Here is a 15118-nt window from a genome sequence, read left to right as displayed (position 1 = left end):
TTCCATAACAAATTGTTTTGCATTTTTGGTTTTCTCTAATTTCCTGCACTCATATAATATTTCCGAAGCCAATTAGGGAGGCCACACTCCTGGCACAAGGAGAAGGGGGCGTGGCGGCCGCAAGGATGTGCACACAATTAACATAATTCGACTGACACGCGACAGGCGACGGGGCGGTTGGGGGATTCCGATTCCCCGGCAGGAAAGTGGCTTATAGACAGCAAAAAGGACACAGAGGGCGTGTCGGATTGCCGCGAACTCGTCTCAATTTACAATTTATGAAAATAGAATTTGCCACTGCCATTTTGATGAATTTTTGTTTGTCTCTCGACGGGGAATCGCTGCCTCCCAACTGCAGCTTCTGTTTCATTTCAGCTCCTTCCATGGCATAAAGGATCCCCCCTCCTCCTCCTTCCCCATTTTGAGCTCTTTGCATGTCTGCCGCATCGTGTTTTATATTGCAGTTGATAATAATGCCAATAAATCAACGATACGCATACACAAGCCGCAGAACAGGCTGACAAAATAAAAAGCCAGCGACGATGATGAAAAGCAGCTTAAAATGTCATCTTTTGTGTGGCGGAGCAACAGGACGAGGTCCTGGCCAGGAACACGGGTAACTGGATGTGGATATGGCAGTGGCAGTGGCAGTGGCAGTGGAAGAGGAGAATGAACTATGACTACTTACCGATCAATAATGACGGGGTCCGATGGCGTCTCGTTGCGGTTACCACAGCTCTTCTTATCACAGCAGCGGCTGAAAAATAGACGAGCATTACCAATGAATTCGGATAACAAAAATTTTATCACTTTAATTTTAAATAGCTTAGTATTTAAAATAAAGATATATTATTGTGAAGTATAAATAGCTGGACTTAAAAGGGGCTAAGCAGGCGTATACTTGATGACCAATGACCAACAATATTTTAACTTTAATTTTAAATGGCTTAGTATTAAGAATATATTTACTTTGTGAAGTTTTAATTAATTAATGAATTTAATTAAACTCACTAAACAGGCGTATACTTAATTTGGCTTAATAAACGTCTTCAAAAAATGGAAATATTAATGACAAAATAAAAGTAAAAATTTTGTAGACATTATTTCATTGAAAAAACATTTTTAAATAGTTAATAAACTTGGGCAATTAAAAAAAAAAATAATATAAATAAAAATGTCTGTAAAGAATTTAAAGATGTTTTTAAAGATATTAAACAGATAACGGCATTTTGTTGTTCTTTCTTACATTATAATTTTTACTTTGCTTTAAATAACTAAAGGTTTAACCATGAACGCTTATATTTCCAACACCCAACATTTACTTTATTTCAAGCAGCTGTCTTTCTGTACAAAGTATGCAAGATGTGAGCCTATTTTTTGGGGGTCAGACATTTGTCATTGCTTTGCACTTATCCCTTATCTGCATCTATGTACGCACTCATATATCTATATCGAGTTCAATGGCTGCGTAATTTTTCCACTGCACAGCCCCTGGGCTATATGAAAAAAAACGAAGCAGGATAAAAGGGGGGGCGGTGGTTGGTGGGTTGCGTGGGCGGATGGGGTGGATGGGGTGGATGAGGGTCAACCTGGGGGTGGTATTTTTGGCTTGGACCCGGCTTTTGGCTTTTGGGTCTTCGCTGGGCATATAACATAAACATGGATGACTGAAATGGGCGCAAAGCCAAAACGATAAAGAAGACGTCGTCGTCGTAGTAGTCGTCCTGCCTCTCTTTCTGCCTCTCTGACCCCCTCTCTTTCTAATGGGGGAGTCTGCAACCCCCGTGTAAGTGTGAGATTGAGCGTGTGCTTGTGTGCGTTGTCCCCTTGTTTTTGATAATGCTACGCAAACATAAAAACTGGGTGCCAATCCGAAATAATAAAAGATGGCCGGCCAGCAACAACAACAAGGTTTCAGGCAGGGGTGGTGATTTGAGGGGGGGGGGGGGGCTGAAATGGGGGACGGTGATACGGGGTTCGCCGGCTAAAGCTGTGTAATTTTTTTGTTGTTTGGCTTTCTCTTAGCTTTTTTTTTCCTCTGCCGATTTTATTTTCTACGCAACCTTCAACTGTCAGAAAGCTGCTAGAAGGGTGAACAGCAGCCCATGGGGCGGTGGGTGGTGGTGTGTGGTTGTGGGTGGCAGGGTGACTGGGCTCGGTAGTCAACCATTTATACGTTTCAGCTCGCGTGCGTTTGAGCGTGAAAATAAAACGAAGGACACTCTTCGTTCTGCCGGACGGAGCTTAAAAATCAACAAAATTAAAGCAGCCCACAAAGCTTTGGAGGAAAGTGTGTAAGAATAACTGAAGAAAATCCAGGGAAAATCACGAAAAAAAACAGGGCAAAACAAATGAGAGCTCAGGTCTCTATAATTTGAGTGGCTATGCCAAAGGATGGGTAGAAAAAAAGGCAAGTTAAAGAAGCTCCAGGGAGTCGGTTTCCGAATGCCCGCGAGACTAGAGATTTCCATTCGCAAATCAGTAACAAAAAGGTGTGGATTGCAATGGGAGAAGGGTAATAAAATGGGAATAGTGGTAATAAGCACTCACCTGCACATCACCTCGTGCGTTAGAAGTACTCGGCACATTTCGGGATTCTTGTCCTGACCCTCGTATAATGATGGCCTGAAATTGCAAATAATAATAGGGCATTAAATACCATTCTTAACAAGTAAGTTATTGAAATTTAATAAAGAAGTAGTTAAAAGTTCTATTTAAAAATAAAACATTGTTATTTGGTGTAGTTTTCATGTTTACTTAGGCCAAAAAAGGTATTTTAGATTCAAAATGTTTGATTTTAGTATCTAATAATTATTTGTTAACCTCTAGGATAATTTCGTAGTTTTGGCCAAGCCTCAAAGATCATAATCTGGTTGATTTACCTACCTGCCATTACCACCTAAATAAACCCCACGTGACCCCGTTATTAACCCTCTGCTATCGACACCAGACTTGACCCCCCACCCCTGCTCATTTGACCCCCTATCAACTATCATTTTGGGCTAAGACAAACAAACATAAATGCTAATTACAGAGCCCCGAAAACTCGGGCCAGCAAATCGACATATGGGACACGATGCAAATATTGACAATGTCCACAATTTTTACCTCTGCATGAATAATATTCGGGCGGCACGGGCATCTAAGTTTGAGGGGCGTTTTGTGCGAGTCTAGTATTTGTGTTTGCCCAGTGAAAACGCCACTCGAACAGTGTGTTTGTTTTCGTGTGGTGGCAGTGAAGTGGAGTGAAGTGAGGCGTGTTTCGAGGGGGTGGTGGTGAATCGGGCCATAGAATCGTGCCATGTGGAAGAAACAGAAGCCGCAAGTGCAGCGTTAGGCAATCTGCTGCAATTTCCGCAAGCCTTGCCTCTCCAAGTTCCAACAAATAGATAAACAAGGGGATGGGATGCCATACAAAAAGGCGCATAGTTCTCTAATTTAAAAATGATTAAAGCGGGTGTCTTTTCCAATCCCGACCACCCCCTGACCGTAATCCAACACTCATCCAGCGAATTAGTTGGCAAAAACACGGCATATGCGAAGGGTGAAGGACGCATTTTGCCAGGAGGGTGAGAGGATCATTCATCAACTGACGGAAGATACACGCAAAAGTAATAACAATAACCGAGTGAGGAAGCCAAAAACCTGAGCCGTGTGTTCATCCACCAAAATGTAAAAACAAAAACAAAACAAAAACAAAGCAGTAGGAATCCCGCCACTTGCCGTCAAGGACGAGTGGTTCCTCTGACGTCATCGGCATATGTGCATTTGTTTCCTGTCCTGGCAGTGAAACTGTATACCAGGATGATGAGCCCAGAAGCTGTGCCCAACCAGATAGATAATCAGAAATTAATTTTAATGCAACCAGCAGCAGAATCCTCCAGAATCCTACCCTCTATATAGAGCCGCCCCCTGCTGTTTTTGGCATTAGCTGGGCACATGTAAAATTATGATCATCCCTTATTATCCCGTTTGTCAGGTTAATAATTCCCCCTGCTCCCAGCGAAACCTGTAAAGGATCAGACAGCTCTCGATGGCCCAGCTCAATGTCCAATATGTGTGGGATAGCCGGCATTACGGCTCGAACTTGTCCCGGATGGAGTGCAGCTAATTATAGGCCGGACAAGGATGGGATGGCCTTTTTATCCCAGTCCGGGGTAATGGATTTTCAATGTTTTGCGGCATAGGACATAAAGTTTGCTTAGATTTTTTATGCGACAACATAAAATTGTCACCTGTTTATTTTGGAATTAGATATAAGGAAATCTTATAAATATAGTTCGACATAAAAAAAGAAAAAAAATTATATAAGACTAAGTTGTTTTATTATAATCTTTCCCCACTGATAAAAAAATGGAATAGTAAAAATAATAATCTGACTATTGAATTTAAAAGTTTACATTAAATATTTAAATTAAATATTAAATTATAATATTAAATACAATGCATATTAAATTACATGATTTAACATTTATGTAATATTTAAATTAATGTGGAAAATATTCAATTTATAATAGTTCTCTTTTGATTTAAATGCATTTTATTTAAGTTAAATATGGCTTAAATCTTAACTAAATTTTCAGATATTAAAATCTGTTCCAAAAATAGTTAAATTAAAAATTTGATAAAAAATTTATATTTAAAATACCTAACACCGCAATGGATGAAAATCAAAGCAAAAAATATTTAAATTGAGTACAAAATAATTCTTATTATAATATAATAATGAAGCTCATAATATTTTCCTTTTAATTTCACTACCAAATAAATTCATATAGTCCAACCAACTAACCTAAACAAAGTTCTCTAAGCCACAAAAAAAAGTCCACTTGCCTAAAGAGGGCAAATACAGGAGTCCTCATCCATCATCCTTGTGGTGGGATGCAGAAACAAACAATTAGTTTGTATCTCGTTCTCCATGTTTTTGTGGCCAAAAGTCAGGAGTTTGGGAGCTCGGAAATCAGAGGCTAAATGGCTCATCTAATAAAAAAACGGAAAACTAAACGAAAGCCACTAAAACTGGAGTAAAAGCGTTTAAACTACGATTTATCAACAGGACAAAGAACAGGAGTCAGGAGCAGGACAACAAAACAGCTAAGAAAAAATGTGCAAAAAAGCGAGTGATGAAGTGATGACAGGACAGGCAGAGAAAGGACTCCACACGGGTCGCGGGAAAAAAAGGGGGCAAACAGGATGAGACTCGGCCTTTAAATTTTAAACGATTTTACATCAAACTCCGCCGAAGAGTCGATTTTTTTATAGCATTTTTGCAAATTGTTATTATCGCTTTTGGAATAAAATGAATCGACGTTCGCTGCATTATTCACGCACTTGAATGCTGCATGTTGCATGCTGCATGCTGCATATTTAACGTGCCAAATAAAAATCTCGCCAAACAAGATAAATTATCGCGCACAAAAGAGTGGACTGCAAAAAAAATGTTTGTAAAAGGGCAACAATAAAACAAAAATAGCCGTATAAAAAAACCTTTAGAGGGTTGCTCTTAATTTATTAAAGCTTCATTTATCAGGGCAACGCATAAATTGCCCAGGAAGAAGAAAGGACAACCAAATAAAGGTTACCGTTGCAAGGACTCGTGCATCCTCTGCTCGTATTTTGTACGTCTGTGCAGGGGGGAGAAACATTTTTTTTGTTGGTCCCTTTGTTGATATTTGCATATTTTTAGGGACACTGAATAACAATGTAATGCCAACTTCTTGAAAAGTTATACATATAAACATATTGAAATATGCACTTTTTAAAATATATCATTATACATTTCTTTGTTTGATTTTGGTAATTGAAATGTTATGAATTATTTATTGGCACTGTTGTCATGTATAAATTATTAATATTTTAAATGCCAGTAAGGTTGAAAAAAATCAAGGTAGGGCAATAACTTTTTGAGAGTATAAAAATGTATGTTGTTTTTAATATTAGGTAAATAATCCTTAAATTAAGTTTCAAATTATTTTTGCCATAACTTAACTTATATTTTAAAGTGCTTTTAGAGGAATAAGTTAAGATGCTGCACATATTTTAAGAATCAAATATTTGGCAACAACAAAATTTCACCCACTCCATGTATTAAAAGTTAAGATTCACCCACATACCATAGTGCATCTTGCACACCTTTATTAAACCGAAGGTGCCCCAAGGGAGCGGCAAGAATTTCAAAGAGGAATCCGCATGCATTACACATTTCGCATAATGAGGGCGATATCATTTTTTGCTCCTGCTTTCACCTCTCGCCCTCCATCACACACTTTCTCTCTCTCTCTCTCTCATTACCCGCCTCTTTCGACCGCAGAAATGCACTTGCCGTGAAAGCATTTTAATCGCATAGCGTGCGAAAGGGAGAGCTATCGTGGGGAGCCCATAAAAAGGGAAGAGCAAGCGGGACGGACGGACAGCACATGCAAATGTGGAGATTTCGCGCAATCTGTTGAATTTATTGAGCGGCCGGCGGCGCCAACGACAACAACAATAACAATTTGCCATTAAGCGTGCTTGCACAATTTGTTAATAATCGAAAATGATTCTCTCTCTCGCCTTTTTAAGTGTTGACATACAAATTAATTTTATCGCTTAATTAACACGCGCAGACAAGAGTGTGCGTGTGTGTGTGTATGAATGCGATGGCTATAGGGCATTTAATGATGCTCCTTTTCCTTTTTTTTTTTTTTAACCGTTAGCAGTTGGGTAACGGGTAACCGGTTGGCGGATCCTTGTCATTAGTTCGTCTGGATTTTCCACCACTATATGTCTCAGTTATCTCAGTGCATTAATCGCCTGTTATCCCCCACTCTTTCTCCCTCTAATACAATCTCCATCTCGTTTTTGGTTTAGAATTTCGCTGCGCTTTTGTGCGTGTGTTTGTGCGTATCAATCGCGATAAGCGCAATTTTGGCAAAACACAAAAACGGGGAAAAGGATTTCCCTATTGTTTTATGCCGGACCCGTAGCACTGCGGCCGCTGATGAAAATGAAATATGATCGCCGAAATGAGGCGATTTTCCGTGGTTCCATCGTTAGCTCAAATTGCAATTGCGACGCCTCCCGTTCGAACTGTTTTTCGCCGTTATCTGATCGAATGTAATTATGATTATGACCATGATTTGCTGCATTCGCCAAAAGGGGTTGCTGTTGCTGTTGCAAGGGTTGTCCGTGAATCGGGTTGGCCACGTGGATGCCAGTTGACAATTGTCCTGCCTTCCTGCCATTTACGATTGTTTTCGCTCGAGTCCTTCGGCTGAGACAATTCCGCCTTAATCGCATTCGGCCTGCCACAGTTACCAGTTACCAGTTCCCGGGTTCAAGTTTCCCGTTACCAATTTCATCCCCCACCCACTTTGATAACACTCGCTTATCCCCGCCTTACCTGTTACGCAATCCGATAACAAAAGCGACACGCGACAAACGAAATGTAAAATTCAAAAAACAGCCAGCTAAAAACAAAAAAAAAAAACAACAAAGGAGAAGGAGGCCAAACCCACCTAATCCGATCAAATGATTGTTCATTTCCCAGCTTGCGACACTTACAAACGGCAAAAAACTCGTATTGCTGTGAGATTTTCTCAGGTTAGGGGTAGGTCCATCAAAAATACAGCACAAGCCAAGCGGAAATGGGCGTTTGAGGGGTTTCCGAGAAGTGAAGTTATAAGGAGTAAACTAACCAGGATAAATCAGGAGATTTTTCAAAAATGCTTCTATATAATTGATTTTTTTGGAAAGATACTTCTGTAGTTGTTATTAGATGTTAACGAATATAAATATTTTGATATTGGTAAAGTATAGTTACTTAAATACAATAAATTATGTTCATTCGACGATTTTTGAACAACTTAAAAAATAGCTACATTTAAGCTGATAACCAATTAATCATATTAATTGAAACGCAAATGCTTATTTATGCTTTTAAAACCTTTTAACTTTTTCACTCATAATCACATAATTAAAAGCATTCTAGAAAATGTATTTAAGAAACAATGCAATCCATCTGGGAATCAGCTTTACTCAAACCGGAAATACTAAGTTCTCCTTGTAGACCAATTAAATTTTTTGCTAATTGCTCATTTAAATCAAAATAACTCTCGATGGCGCCATTCCACTTTCGATAAGCTTTCATAACTGAAACATTCCCATAAATAATAGTCTGGAGCGAATTCTTATCAATTATTCCAAAAATAATACAACATTTTTTGGCAGACCTAATTTTATCTACCATTTCGTTGTGTTATTTTTGGGAAATTCAATTGGCAGCAGGGCAAATATTTTTGCGATTAAATTGCATTCGCCCAAATGGATTTCTCATCATTAAGAAAGGGGCGATGTCGCTGCTGTCGATAATTTGTGGACAAATTTATTGCGCGCTCGTTTCTGATGCGAACGGGCTAAAATGGGCAAGAAACGCCCACAAAAACGTGGAGAAATCGAGCGGCTAAGGGGTAAAATGGGGAAGACACCGAAAGGAGAGGACAAAGGCCGAACCGACGTCTATAAAAATTTGTCACTCGAGAAATTAATTGCCCTTGAAAGGGAAAAGGGAAAAAGGAAAGGCGGGCGGCGAGCATTAGGCCCACAAAAGCGGACATATGGTGCACCGGGAGGACTTTGGAAAAAAAAGCCCCAGGACCTGCACGCACCCACAACAAAGCGCATTAACAATGTTCGATCCCCGTGCGATTCTCTCGATTTTCTCGCTACTCTCGTTAGCCCCGGTCACACCCCTTTTGCTGGAGGTCCTTTTCCTGCCCGTTCGACGGCTCAATTTATCGGCCAAAGGACACACCAGGACACACTTAATTAGCCGTGACAATCAATTTCGAATGCAACTTATGCTCGAATCAGCAAAACAAACATCGTGCTCGGAAAAATGCACAGAAGCAGTCAAGTGGAAGGAATTAGTTTTTCATAGCCTGGTTAACTTTGGCCCTAGTTTCCACTGAAACGGAAGGAAAACCCGAAGTTCTTCATTTAATTAAGTGCCAATCGCAAGTTGAATTGCAAATTTTTAAGTGCTTTTGAGGGGTAGTTGAAGTTCTTGTGTCCTTTATATGAATTGTTTTGAGTTTCTTGTTGTTTGTAAAGGAAATCAGGCAAGAGCTAGAGTATTTTCTGTATATTTTAACAATTCAAAGACATGGAACTATTTATTATTAATACCTTTAACTATGATTTTAGTTAGGAACAACGTTAGCATACCCTTAAATTTATATTGATTATCTAATTTCTGAGATAAACTCAAAGTTTACCTTCTTCAACTATTAATAAACGTTTATGTTTGAGCTCACCTGCTTGGTCACCGAATCGATGAGGCGCACGAAGATGTCCTGCTCTTGGCGAGCTCCTATAAACAAGAGAAGAGCATGTTATTAATCAAGTTGCCACCTTTTATGGCCATCCCCCCCACTCACCATTTGCATAGAGTAATTGCAGCCGGTACTGGATGCCATTGTTCGTCTTGGTGGCATCCGACTCCGAGTCCTTCTCAATGAACCCGATGAAGGCCGTCCGCTCGATCTCAATGGGCTGGCCAGCCCGATCGTATAAGGCGATCACAAAGTGGAAGAAATTCGACTTGCGCAAATTACTCGGCGGCTGCTTTTCGAAGTGGGCGCGGCCGATGCCCAAACTGCAAGGGAGGAGGTGGAAAAAAATAGAGGAATTAGTGAAGTGTATTACGTGGGAAAGACCTTGGCAGGGGGGACAGTAATTATGCCATTAGCTGCGTAAACATAGGCCCAGCCTAAAGAGGCTCTAATTGGCAGCGGAGAGTCCAGTTTAGTGGCCAGTTCTCTGGCCCGAATTAGGGACAACTCAATTACGCTGGAGAGTGACATTCGGGCAGCAGCAGCAGCAGCAGCAGCGACGACGACGACAACGACGACGGTGACAACTATCATTAAAAGCGCATAAGCAACTTCAACGTGACACAATAATCCTGATGTATGACAGTCCTGTCCGCCCCTGCTACACTTGAAATATTTTATATGCGCTTGTTATGTGGGCCAAGCAGACACTGGGCAATTATCCCCGGACACGTGGACACTGAGCCGTAGACGGAATAAAGGCTTGTCCCTGCTATATGCTAAATGTCAGCCCCCCACCCCCACTCCACGGCACTCGTGCACTTCACTCTCCTTCTGTCAGCGGACAATTACCGGACAATGTCGAGCCAGCAGGACTTGGGTAGGGTCCTGTTTCTTTCCCTCCAACCGTATGCATAACGAACAATTTAATTTAGAAAATGCTGATTTTATCAGATTTTTTTTGTATTTGCGTTATTTCCTGCACTATTTATGTGCTTCTTCTGTTTGCTTTGGCAATGTCAAGGAGCCGTGCGCCGCATGTCCTGGCCAACTGACTCGGGGGTCCTGCAATTATATACACATTTGCCAAAGGATAATGTCGGGCTTGGAGTGCACAGCCATCAGCTAATGATAGAGTCCCTCACTCCAATCGAAAGTGCAATCGAACTGCGTCCTAGTTATTAAATAAGTACTTGGATACCCAGTGGATTCGTTCTACAATTTTATCAGTAGGTGTTTGGATTTGGTTGGTTGTAGTTTTCAATAGTTTTGATTGCCTTTCAACAGTTGATGAGCGATATGTTTTAGCTTTATTACTGTGTTAAAAACAGTTGAGGTGGCTTTCTAAAAAGTTAGCTCTTTAGTGTTTGGATATCACTTGCATATGCAAATAAACAAATATTTGATAACAATGTAATCTAAGAGTATGTTTGGCAAAAGGTTTCAAAAATTAAAGATTAAAAAATGAGGTTCCCGGTTCTATTGGCAATAAAGTAAAAACACATCTTCTACTTAATTCATTTGAGGGTTTCCACTTATGAGAATGTTTATGACAACTGACTGCTTAAAATAACATGAAAATATTTTGGATAATGCTCTTTTACCGACTTCAAGTGAATCTGTATGCGAATTTTGGAAGAAACAAACACGTTTTGCGGTGCTAAAGTTGATTCACCCACAAGCTGATATCAAATTAAGCTTTTGGGGGAAAAGCGGAAGTTCAATGCGATTTCCACTGACGGCAGTCACCTTTGTGGACGGGATGTGAAGTGGAGTGGAGCGGAGCTGGTGGTTCCTGTACGACATATAAATGCCAGACATGTTACATTCTGGTGAAAGGTTATTGTTATGGCCATGGAGTGGAGTCGAGTGTTCGAAAAGTGAGCAGCAAAATAATGCCGAGTACATCCTGGCAAATAAAAAACTTGCGCCAACTCCCCCCACCTACCAAGTCCTGCTTTCTTTTTTTTTTTGTTTTTTTTTGGCTTTTTGTGTTGACTTTTCAACTCGGCTGGCTGTGGAAATTGTGGAAAATCGTTCTGCGGCAGTTTGCCAGCTCACTTTGTTTGCACTTGCCGCCAATTTGCGAGAGAGAAGCGGCTAACAAAAAAAGATAGAGAACATTTTTGTGGCCGTTTTGCTGTTGATTTTATTATGCCAACATTTAATTGTCGCAAATCGATGCCCAGGTGGCCGTTAGCAAAAGTGGAGGTGGTAAAGGTGGCTCTATTCGTGGTCACGTTTAGTCTATTTGCTGGGCAGGCACGTGAATAGCAGCATTCCACACATGCGAGTCCTTTAAAAAGGCGACTTTATTATCCCAGCGAATGTGGTGCCTGCTGCTCATTGTTTAAGGACACTTTACGGGCATTTGTTGCAATCTAAGCGAAGCTGCTTCTAGTTCTTCTCCCTGGACAATCTTTGTTGAAATAAATTTTCGAATATTCCCTTGATTTACGAGCAGCGACAAGAAGTACAACACAATTGTGTGTGGTTTATGCACTTTGTTTACAGTACAACATTGTTTCTGTTGTTCCAGTTAGATGGGCTGATAAGTGTTTAAATAAATGGGTGCCACAAACATATTGAGCAATTATCGGAATCGAGGAGATTTATTTGTCGCAAAAGTTGCGTACAAAATAATAATAAATTTGAAATTTTAAATTGCAACCACAAAAGTTTGACTTAATCTTTTTGTGGGGAGGTATTAAAGGAAATCCAAATGGAGCAGGTTGAAAATCTCTAAAAAATGTTATTGATTATTGTTGATAATTGCAAGTTAAAAAAAAAAAATTAATACGTTTGTAATAATAATACAGAAAATATTATTTGGCTAACCTTTAAAGCTTTAGTTTATGTTTTTTTAGGTTCATTAATCTGAAATAAGTTACTTTAATTTCAAATGTTGAAACATTACAGAATACATTTTAACTTTCTACACGCATGTAATATAGATATTACTCAAAGTTTTACTCAACTCAAGATTTAAACGTTTTTCTTTAAGTTTCTTATTAATAAACATTAGGTTAGATGTTATTGCAATAATAAATACACTTTAACGCACTTCAAATAGTTTTGTTACTTATACAAAGATTTCCAATTCGAACCTATTCACCATTTCTTTTGTTTTCAGTTATAATATGTTATCCATTTGTATTACCTCGTATCACAGCGCATTGTCTTATTGCTTAATATCTGATTGTGATTATGATCCTGAATCAGATTGTCTTGCCGCTGAAGGTTGATGTGATTAATCGGATTGTGATGTGAGTGTGGATGTGGGTGGGAATGATGATTTGCCGCCGCTGAATGGACAAATCCCGCTGTCATTTCGCTCTCGCTTTCTGTTTGGGCAACTCGCGCACTTCTTCTCGGCGCGAACATCTCACGCCAGAAACATCTCAGACGCAACTAAACAAACAAGGGCCAAGAAAAATAAAAGCTTTTCGCGAGCAACCCTCTTTCGAGGTCGGTCCCTGAGTGGAGTGACTTCTTGAAAGTCCTAAAGTCGTCGAATTCATTCAGATGAGGCGAAAGTGAAAGTCAAAGCAAAATGGGCAACAACAAAGTAACATCCCTTTGTGCTCAAAGTTCCCGTTTATCCCCCTCGTAATCCCCCAGCCAAAGATGGGCCCAAAAAGTGCGTGAATCAAGCGTTTTGAGTGAGAATTTCGAGTGAGTCTGGAATCTGAATGGACGGACATTGTTTTGGGGTTCATCTTGGGTTCGAGAGGGTGAGTGGCGGCCATAAAAACCCGCCCGCTCCGCCGGTTGACTGACTGACTTACTACGTTTCGGAATCGCTCCCCCAGGGGCCTTCATATATTGTTGGACACGATGCCGGCTTTGGCCAAAAGTAAACAAACGCACTTTTTTTTGCTTTCACGGTCTTCCCTTTTTGGAGACTTCTTTTTGTTTGGCCTCTGCGTGTGTGTTGCTGAAACATTGTTGCGGGCACTTTGCCACTGGTTTTCGCTTAAAGATTGCCGACAGAGATTAGGGGAGAGATTAGCAGAGATTAGATGGGGATTTTCATTGAGCCACCCCGTGCTACTTGTCAGAAATATATGTTAATTGGCCCCACGTTGGGCGCCTAAACAATAATAGCATTTTGTTATCCTTTATAGTGTTTATATCATAATTAACTACATATGGTTAAAAAGCAAGTTTTTTAATTAATAATCAATAAATACTGTTGGAGCTCGAAGGTAGATTATAAAGCTGTTAGGGTCATTGATTTGCCATTATTCAACTTTAGCTCATGACAAGATGTAATCTTTTAAAGAACTATGAATACAAATACATTTAAAAATCGAATCAATAAAAACTATTCCGATAACGATTTTGAATGACTTTGAAATTCGCCATTTGAAATTTACGGCACTCACTTATTGGATTATATAACAATGTATTGTACAATTCTGTAAGCAATCAAAGTAATTCTATTCAGTATCTGAACACTAAGCAACTGAGCTCCACAAAACTTAATTAACAGATTTGCCATGTTCGGAATAGGAATAAATTAAACTGACTGTGGCAAGTTTACATAATTAGTTTCCTTTCAGAAAGCATTTAGACTTCTACTTCAGGTAAGATCGGTTGCATACCAATAACTAAGTAGGTTTGAGCAATACACTTTTAACACTTTGATGGTCACTTCTTAGAGACACTTAAGGCCAGATTTGTCATTATTCACACTTTGGTTATAAGCCATCTTGCTCAATCACTTGAAAGATCACTTGCTTGGGTCACTTTAGGGCCACAATGTCACCCCGTCCTTCCACTTACTTGGTCTGATCGACGACTGGCTGCATGGCCCACCGGCTGCCCAGCGGCTCCTCCTTTAGCGAGGTCATCGGTCCACGCGGCTGGTTCATGTCGACGGCGGCGGTGGGCGGCAGGCCGAACATCAGGCTGCCGGCGGATCGCGGACCGGAAACGGCGCTGGGGTAGCCCAGCTTCCGGCCCCACTCCATGCCCAGCTCCAGGGTGGGCCAGGGGGAGGCCGAGCTGAAGCCCGGCACCGGCTCCTCGGAACGCAGCTTGAAGCCGTCGGAGGCGAACGGGTGCGGATGCGAATGCGGATGCGGATGATGCGAATGCGAGTGCTGGTGGAGATCAGCGTACGCGACGTCTCCTCCTAATCCTGCGCTGGAAATTGTGGCTGCCGTTTTGATGGCGTCTTAGGGTTAACTCGATCGGTATTTGCGGTAAGGTTATTTTTTGGGTCTCCGGAGAGCTGGCAATCAATCGCGAACGAAAGTGTTTCAGTGTGTGTGGGTGTGGGTTGTTCACTGGCCAATGCACCGCAGAGAGTTTGGGATTTTCGGAAAATTGGTCTCGCAACAAGTTTAAGCGGCGCGCAACCGTCCCGAGTGACTGTGAAACCCCAACTGAATCCTTGCCAGGCGATGCTGCTGCCGCAGCAGAAACGCAGCGGCAGCAGCAGCAGCGCAGCAACGGCGTCAAACAGCCACCGCGTTTCGAAAATGGAATCGAAACGAGTCTGCGCCACTGGAGAGAACGAGGGAGAGAGAGAGAGAGAGGGAGAGAGGGAGAGAGTGATAGGGAGACGGGGGTGGTGGCAATCCAATGGCGATGCGAATGGCCAATCCCGTGGAGAGGAGACCAAAACTGTCAGCGGAAAACCCACCACCGTTATACGGCAATCAGCCCCCTAGGAACGCTGCGAATGGAACCACAACGACGTCCCCAATCGAAGGGGGCGTGTGTCTAGGATCGAGGCTTCTCGGGTCTCGGTATTTTGGGATCTCGGGGTCCCGGCTCTCCATTTCAGCTTAGTCCTA

General features: G+C 41.2%; 1 protein-coding gene across 2 annotated transcripts in view; it reads right to left on the bottom strand.

The window, feature by feature from the left end:
- LOC128254626 (transcription factor collier) overlaps window positions 1-14713 on the bottom strand; it is a 29449-nt gene extending 14736 nt beyond the window's left edge. Inside the window, exons 1-5 of one of the 2 annotated variants that reach the window (XM_052983805.1) lie at window positions 14100-14713; window positions 9417-9634; window positions 9293-9349; window positions 2551-2623; window positions 689-757 (exon numbers count right to left, since the gene is read on the bottom strand). In XM_052983805.1, the coding sequence (XP_052839765.1) occupies window positions 689-757; window positions 2551-2623; window positions 9293-9349; window positions 9417-9634; window positions 14100-14287 (605 nt within the window). In that variant the 5' untranslated portion in view covers window positions 14288-14713. The remainder of the gene's footprint in view (window positions 1-688; window positions 758-2550; window positions 2624-9292; window positions 9350-9416; window positions 9635-14099) is intronic. The other variant, XM_052983804.1, reaches the window with a different exon arrangement.
- Between the last annotated feature and the right edge of the window lie 405 nt (window positions 14714-15118).

This window comes from Drosophila gunungcola, assembly GCF_025200985.1.
Source record: "Drosophila gunungcola strain Sukarami chromosome 2R unlocalized genomic scaffold, Dgunungcola_SK_2 000006F, whole genome shotgun sequence".
Classification (NCBI taxonomy): Eukaryota; Metazoa; Arthropoda; class Insecta; order Diptera; family Drosophilidae; genus Drosophila; species Drosophila gunungcola.
The sequence above is the reverse complement of the archived record's forward strand: the minus strand, read 5'-3'. Positions and strand labels throughout refer to the sequence as shown.